The sequence below is a fragment of the Chenopodium album genome, chromosome 20 (genome assembly GCF_948465745.1).
Source record: "Chenopodium album chromosome 20, dcCheAlbu1.1, whole genome shotgun sequence".
In the NCBI taxonomy this organism is placed as follows: Eukaryota; Viridiplantae; Streptophyta; class Magnoliopsida; order Caryophyllales; family Amaranthaceae; genus Chenopodium; species Chenopodium album.
In genome coordinates this window covers 35,884,837-35,893,499 of record NC_137853.1, presented here as the reverse complement: position 1 = coordinate 35,893,499, position 8,663 = coordinate 35,884,837, and the positions used below count along the sequence as shown (strand labels likewise).

Below are 8,663 nucleotides of genomic sequence, written 5' to 3'. Positions count from 1 at the left end.
CTAGATACATCTGATCTGATCTGATGTAACATAGATCCAGAATAAGGAATTATTCATCACATGGTATGATGATAATTGCTAAGGTGCCAATAGTTTCTAAAAGCTGTAAACTTCTCTTTCAATTCTTTCAGCATCATATTCCCCACCAATTTACAATTTGTACAAAAGACAAGCTTCATGTATATCATCAAAGGTTCGTTCCAAATTTTTTTGTAAGTATTTTCTAGATCAATTTTTCCCGTTCGTTTGAAGCCCTAAATACTCCATATTATTTTTACCTGAGTACCAGATGAATCAGGTAATCACAATTAAAACAAGCAACCTCATTTTTGTAACAACACATTTTTGTCTGCCTACCAATTAACTCCTAGCTAGCTACTAAAATGAACATACATTTATACATTATTATAATTATTATTATTATTTTGGTATCTATATAGAGAGCAGATGATGAGAATCGATCGTAGGACATCTAGCATCGGGAGACCTAGAAGCTCTAACCAACTAAGTTATCATCATTATCATTATTGTACAATTTGTATTGCATTGTACAATTTGTCATCTATGTTTTAGGTGGTTAACAATTGGCCACTCAAAACATAATCAACAACATAGAATTTAAAAAGACCACAAATATTATTCTTAGTAGGAAGAAACACCTGGAAGAATTTTAACAAAAAGAGAGATGCAAAATGAATAAGATGAGAATATATGTTATCCAACCAAATTTGAGGTTGAAGATTAAAGGAACAAAGCTAAGTGATCATGGTGATGAACCTTTCAATAAAACGGAAAGCAAATAAAATTTAACCCATTAGAAGAACGTGGCTCAGTTTTATACGAGGAAATGAAGCATCGAGGTAGATTGACGATGGATTGATTTAGACTATAGTGACTCTCTTCTAGAAATAGTACACTAGGCTATGTCCAATTAGTGGCGGATGTAAAATATGGAGAGGCACTAAATAAAAATAAAAAATAAAATAAAATGCTTGTATGAGGGCTTGAACCTAAAATTTTTAGCACAAATTCAATGCATTATGATTGTGACAAAGCTAATTAAATATTATTTATTGCATAAAATTTGTATTTAACCTATAAATTTACACCTTTACCTAAATAAAAAAAATTTAATTTTTTTTTTTTGGTGAGGCCGGTGCCAACCAGGCCCTTAATAGATCTGCCAATGTGACCAGTGCAGCTTGTTTTAGTTGATATCAACTTTTTTCAGAAATAATCACATCAGACCAATATCTTCATATTTGTGTTTGTTGATCATTCAATATCTTTATTTTCATCCTAATAATAAAATTAACCACAAATTACAAATTAATTCGAGTTAATTACTTCAAATTCTATTATCTCTGCTAAAAACAAATGATATATGTTGCTATAAGAGCTACATCTAATAAGAAGCCAAAAGTGACAATGATAAATAAAATAAAACATGTATAAATTATATTAATTAGGCGAATTAGCAAGTGATGATTTTGTCATAATTTCTTAATTTAAACTCCCAAATCCCAATTTAATGTGTTATGGACTGATGCAGTTGGCGATAGAAAGAGTAACCTACTAATATACATATATATATACGATTATACGTTAGTCATCCCTTCTCTTATACACGAGACCAATGTGCATGGGACACCTATCCGCGTACTCATTGCATAATGGCAATGTAGAATAATGAACAAATTAAATTTTTTAGTAGTTGAAATTTGTGAATGGGAGCTTGGCTAGTAATTAAATGTGTGAAAGCTACTAGAGTTGCCACGGCGGTGCGATTTCCTATCCCAGCCGTATAAACCATATCAAATGGACATACTCCGACAATTTTTTCTGATCGAATCATCCAAACAAATTATTCCATCATTTTCAGGTAAGTGTTAACAAATTGTTTTGAGGAAAATGTACAAATTCCCTAGAATGTGGTCCTTTTATTACTGACAAATTTACATGAATGTGATGGAGATCATAGAGAAATACAAACAAACTTAAGCTTTTAAGCAATTAGAAATAATTTTTCTATGGAGTAGATGATAATAAGCGTTAATAGCTAATGTATTGAAGAATTGTATTATTTTATTTTTAACCAATCTTAGTTTTCTAGCCGTTTAGTGCTTATATTGCTGTATTGTGTGTTTAAAATGATCACTTAGGATATTAAAATAATAGGAAAATGTTATACATAGCCCTAAGGGCTATATATAAGCATTAAAAATACTCTAAAAAATTGTTTAAATTTCGAAAATTATGACACAAACACACTATACTATTTACACTGATTTACGCGTGTTTATATTTTGGGATTATTTTTGGAGTATTGGTAAAAGTCGTGAAATTTGACCAATTTAGAGGATCGATTTCATAAATTCACTATTTTGATTGTTTGATAAAGAGCTGAGTAATGAGTTAATTACTTAATTGTGCTTAGCCTCTATTTTCTAAAAAGTTGGAAAGTGAGCTTTTAAGGTTAGCTTGTTTTGAAGTTTTAGCCTAATGAAAACTTTGTCCTAAAGTTATGTGTCATTGCATTATTAAAATTCAATATATTACCCTACTTTGATCTAATACATACATATTTTTCATTCATTACATTCCAGTAACAAAATAACTGCAGTACTTACTTTATAATGAGTTAATATTACAAATACTTGTAATAATATTATAACCAACTAGTCAAAACATCTAATCTTTAATTTATACCCAACTGTTCGTTAATTTCATTTCTCTATATTAATCAAAATCCCCCATTATATTATAGAATTGGACTAGTCGAATCTCTCTTTTGACCTCAATATACTCCCAACCAAACTCAAAATAAATTAAGGTACCAAGACCTAGGATGTAATTGAGATTCAATCCTAGATATTAGGTACCATAATCTATACTATATTGGCTAAGATATCTAAGCTAGCATCACAGAAACTCGAGGAATAATTCAAGATAAACATAGCTTAATAGTTTTGAAGATTAGCAACGAACCCATTGATCTACGGCAATCAACTAACACCACGTACTGCTTCCCCACCTTATTAATCGATCACATTTTCATAATTCTGTAAATAATAATTATTTTTTTTGGTGTTCCACCCGGTTCACTCTTTCTGGGCTAATCCGGATTTGGGGATTAATTATGGGTGGTTAGCTTTCAATCCCCTCCCAATTGTTGTTGTGGGGGATCGAACACGGGTCCTCTTTATCAAGTGTAGTCCCAATCAAGTAAGATAGCCAAAATTAGTAATAATAAAATCCCGCCTATACATTTCCTAATCGAGCAATTAAACAACCTAATATGGGATTAGACTAAAAAAGGGCTTTGTTTGGATTCAACGTGATCTTAATAGTGGGACATCGTGATTCTCCATTAAGCTAAATTAATTAGACAGGAGCAACTCATTCTCTTTTGATTTACTAGTTTCTAGTATTCTCTTATTCCGGTATAGCGTAAGATAAGAACTTACTTCCTAGATAGAGACTTGCACCATGTACAAATGGGGAAAGATTAGGCTAAAAAGCAAGTGGCATGCATTGAATTATCATTAATGAACTATTCCACTTAGATCGATGCAAAACATATGTGAAACTAGATCAATATAATTTGAATTGGGATCGAGCTAAACTGAATTAGATAGATAGAGCTAAACTAAATTAGCTTGATAGGCAAGTGAATCAATTTACTCCAGTATTTTATGAGTTATATGCAACATAATTGTTTTTATTATGTGTAGATTAATTTTATCAACCTATGGTCCAACGTGTTTTTAATTTTTTTTTTTTTCAATCCCCTTTCTTGATATGATTTGTGACCTAACTCAAACTGGTTAGAAATGTATTAAAATTAGGGCATGTTCACATTTACTGAATTGAGCTGAACTGAACTGGACTGATGATTGGAGCTGAACTGAAGAGAGATGAAATGAATATATTATGAGAGAACATTATTAGGAGCTGAAATGAACTGAACTGAAATTAAGCTGAAGTGAACAGACCCTTAATCTAAATGACTCATCATCTCTATGTGACATGCCGACAATTTGATTGTCATCTCTAGTCCAAAGGTATATATATGTGCTATTTAGTAACAATTCACTATTATGACTTGGTTAGCTAAAGCCATTATAAAAAGGAAATTTTGATTTTTACCACCTTCCAATAACGACTTTGTCGAATTTACCACCTCCATAAAAAAAAAAGATTTACTTTACCACCTCATAAAAAAATAAAACATCAGTTTTACCACCAATCACCTCCAACTAACGGATTCCGTCCATAAATCCGTTAGTGGGGCCTACTTTGCACACGTGTCGCTATATTATTAGGTAAGTTTTAAAAAAAACAAAAAAAAATTAAAAATAAAAAAAATTAAATCCGGCAGCCCCACCTCCCCTACCCAATTCCGGCAGCCCCACCTCCCCTACCCAATTCCGGCCACCATCTCCGATTCCGACCACCCCCTCCCTCTCCCTCCCCGTTTCCGACCACCCCTTCCCTCTCCCTCCCCGATTCGGACCACCGCTTCCCTCTCCCTCCCCGATTCGGACCACCGCTTCCCTCTCCCTCCCCGATTCCGACCACCCCTTCCCTCTCCCTCCCCGATTCCGACCACCCCATCCCTTTCCCTCCCCGATTCCGACCAAAGCCGCACCGTACCGCACACCACAGCCGCACCGATTTCTACCCCCTTTCCACAAAATTCCGACCTCAAAACCCTAGCCACCACCTAACAACTACGACGAACCCCACCACCATCCAAACCCAGACCAGAAACCGCCGTCACCCAGATGTGAAACCACCGCGACCCGAAACCAACACCACCCAGACGCGTAACCACCGCAATTCGCCCCAGCCAACCTAACCCCTGACCAGAAACAACGCCGGCCAGACGCGAAACCATCGCGACCCGAAACCACCACCACCCAGACGCGAAACCCACTCGAAATTCCGACCAACCGAGGTAGTTGATTTCGTTGCTGGTTGGTTGAAAAGGAAGATCGGGGAAGATGAAGAAGAAACGTAAAAAAATGTGGGCCCTACTAACGGATTCATGGACGGAATCCGTTAGTTGGTGGTAAAATCGAATTTTTGGAAATTTTGGTGGTAGTAAAGTAAATCTTTTTTTTTTTTGGAGGTGGTAAATTCAATTAAGTGGTTATTTGAAGGTGGTAAAAGTCAAAATTCCCTTATAAAAATAAACCACCTAATTTAAACACTAAAATTCGAAAACAAAGATTTAAAAACATATAGTTTTAGTTAAGGACTTAGATAATTTTTCTTGTACAATATATTTTCAATATTTTGTACAATATACTTTTGTAACACAAAGATTGGTAGGCGAAAAGGTCCAAACGAAGGAATGTCAGGTCTTTTTCTTGGACTCTAGATCTTTCTCTATTATACTTCACTATTAGGAATTTATCATTTATGACTTATATAAATTCTCATCTTCACCCCAACACTCGTTCACAATATAGTGAACGAAGCTTACTGTCGAAAACCTTCATAATCAAACAGCTCTAACGTATAACAAACTTGTGGCACAATATATGGTGGGTTTATCCGTTTATGATCTTAAACACGTCTTTAATTACATTCGAAAAATCGTTTAGGCTTGCTTGTTTTGTTAATATGTCTAACTAATTTATGGATGCATACGCATATTATGTAGGAAGAAGCACACGGCGAGCTAAGCACATGGGAAGGTTATGTAGATTGGAGGAACAAACCAGCCATTAAAGGTCGTCATGGTGGAATTCTTGCAGCATTTTTTGTCTTAGGTTCGTGTTTTTTCTTACTTAAGTATCAAACTGTCTATTATACATCCGAATGTAATAAAGTGACATCTATTTTGCAAATGAACTTAACTAATGCATTGTTTGTTGCAACGAACCATCAGTTGTGGAGGTACTCGAGAACCTTGCATATTTAGCAAACGCGAGTAATCTAGTGATTTACCTGTCAAAGTATATGCATTTCTCTCCATCTAGATCATCCATCATTGTAACAAACTTCATGGGCACAGCGTTCTTACTAGCACTTCTCGGTGGCTTCTTGTCCGATGCTTACTTCACCACATATCAAGTGTTCTTCATCAGTGCTGTTATCGAGTTTATGGTAAGTAGGAATGAAAATAATCTTAGAAGATTTTTTTTTTTTCTTTTAAAAATGCATGTATACATAATTAGTTCAACCATATATTGTACTATTTCAACAAGAAAATAGCATCAAATGAATGTTACTACACATGGGATGACTAAGACATGAAAGTAACTTACATCATTCTAAAGACTCAATTAAATGTTTGAATTGAGATTATAATTGTATGTTACTATCTCATAGATCAACAATACTTAAACAATAAAAACGGTCCATTAATCTATTATTACATCTATCACAAACATGAACAAAAGTATGTATATATTGATGTCTTAGCTTAAAGTAAGAATTAAGACATGAAGTTCAACTATTACTACTTGTGTACTTGTGTAGGGTCTCTTGATACTCACTATCCAAGCTCATATAGTCTCCTTGCAACCACCACCGTGTCCTCCGACCAAATCGAGCAACGAATCATGCCGTGGAGTCACAGGTGGGAAAGCAGCAGTACTATTTATAGGCCTATATTTGATAGCACTTGGTGTAGGAGGGATTAAAGGTTCGCTTCCACCACACGGGGCCGAGCAATTTGATGAGAACACCAAAGAAGGAAGGAAGAAAAGATCAACATTTTTTAACTACTATGTTTTCTGTCTTTCTTGTGGTGCTTTAGTTGCTGTAACATTTGTGGTGTGGATTGAAGATAACATTGGCTGGCAATGGGGATTCGGAATTTCGACTTTAACTATATTGCTCGCTATACCGATCTTTCTACTTGGATCTACTACTTACAGGATCAAAGTTCCTGCAGGAAGCCCTTTGACAATCATCTTCAAGGTAACTTGTATAACTTCCTGTTTTTTTCAACAAGAGTAACAATGCGTATATCTGAACCTCTCTGGACCCTACCTTTTATGTAACGGGTTATTGTAGTGAAAACATGTTAGGTGTCTTACAATGTTACATTACCAAGTGCGAATAAAGTATATGCTAAATTGAAACTACTCTTAAAAAAGTGTGTAGTACAGATTGAAGTGGGGTCGTGGAAGAGAAAAAAAAAAATCCCTTATAAGAAAGTAACTAACATTTAGCCGTTTAGCTTTATTCACGTGTAATTAAACTCATATAATCGTTTTCACATTGTGATCAGGTTTTGACAGCAGCAATTTGCAACAAGCTCTTCCCAAGGAAACCAAGCAATGCTGTCATGAACATGGAAACAAGCCCTCAAATTACAGCTAACGACGAGATACAAACTTCAACAACACCACCAACAACAGCAACAACCGCAACAACAACAGAAATATCCGAACTGAAGTTCCTAAATCAGGCAGTGACAAACAATCCAGTCCATCAGACACTAGACTGCTCAAAAAAACAAGTAGAAGATGTAAAAATTGTCATGAAAACAATCCCTATTTTCGCTTCAACCATAATGCTAAACTGCTGCCTAGCTCAACTCTCAACCTTCTCAATCCAACAAGCCGCGACAATGAACACTAAACTCGGCTCCTTAGTAGTCCCACCAGCCTCTCTCCCTGTATTCCCGGTTGTCTTCATACTAATACTCGCGCCTCTATACAACCACATCATACTCCCACTAGCAAGAAAACTAACAAAAACCGAAATGGGCATCACCCATCTCCAAAGAATTGGAATAGGCCTAATTATGTCAATTGTTGCAATGGCAGTTGCAGCACTAGTCGAGACCAAAAGGAAGAAAGTTGCAGCTCAACGAGGTTTACTAGACTCGACTGAGCCACTACCTATAACATTTCTATGGATCGCGCTACAATACTTGTTTCTAGGCTCAGCTGATCTTTTTAGCCTAGCAGGTTTGTTGGAGTTTTTCTTTACTGAGGCTCCTAGAAGTATGAAATCATTGGCTACATCTTTCTCTTGGGCATCATTAGCAATCGGGTACTATCTAAGCTCGGTGTTAGTTGCTGTTGTTAATCGAATCACGGGAATTGGAGGTCACACACCATGGCTTAAGGGAAGCAACCTGAATCATTATCACTTAGAAAGGTTTTATTGGATGATGTGTGTGTTAAGTGGTGTGAACTTCTTGAACTACTTGTTTTGGGCTAGAAGATACAAGTATCGATCCATGAATAATCAAGGTTAATATATATGATCGATTTGTAGCATGTAAATTTAATGTGATTTAATTCATCTAGGAATGTTTTATGTTGTAATTAGGAATTTAATGTAGGAAGTCCTTGAGATTTTTAGGCATGCATGGTCCAACTGAATATTATTAAGACATACTTCATCAAATTTTAGAATGTTATGAAGTATCATACATTTATTAATATATTTAAGTTTATTGCCACTTCAAAAAAAAAAAAAATGTAGGAAATTTATATTTAATTATTTCGAATGTGTTCAATCGATTTATATGGACAGTCGGTCCATGAAAAATACTTTCTCCGTTCAATATAATAAATTGTCATATCGAAGCTTATTATTAATTACGGACATTGGTCAACATCAGTATAAATCCGGCCATATAAAATTAATAAATTCTCAATTAATTTCAGAAGTGAGTTTATGCATATGGG

The 8,663-nt window shown here is 35.1% G+C and overlaps 1 protein-coding gene across 2 annotated transcripts; it reads left to right on the top strand.

Moving 5' to 3' along the window:
- The first annotated feature begins 5,438 nt into the window (after positions 1 to 5,438).
- Positions 5,439 to 8,297, top strand: LOC145597466 (protein NRT1/ PTR FAMILY 4.6-like). 2 transcript variants are annotated; one of them, XM_081653645.1, is made up of 5 exons: positions 5,439 to 5,552; positions 5,672 to 5,780; positions 6,026 to 6,117; positions 6,493 to 6,936; positions 7,250 to 8,297. In XM_081653645.1, the coding sequence occupies exons 1-5, from the start codon at positions 5,550 to 5,552 to the stop codon at positions 8,225 to 8,227; spliced, it is 1,626 nt and encodes a 541-aa protein (XP_081509771.1). In that variant the 5' UTR covers positions 5,439 to 5,549; the 3' UTR covers positions 8,228 to 8,297. The 2 variants fall into 2 exon arrangements, with proteins under 2 accessions (XP_081509771.1, XP_081509770.1); XM_081653644.1 differs by having other exon boundaries at positions 5,900 to 6,117.
- The last annotated feature ends 366 nt before the right edge of the window (positions 8,298 to 8,663 follow it).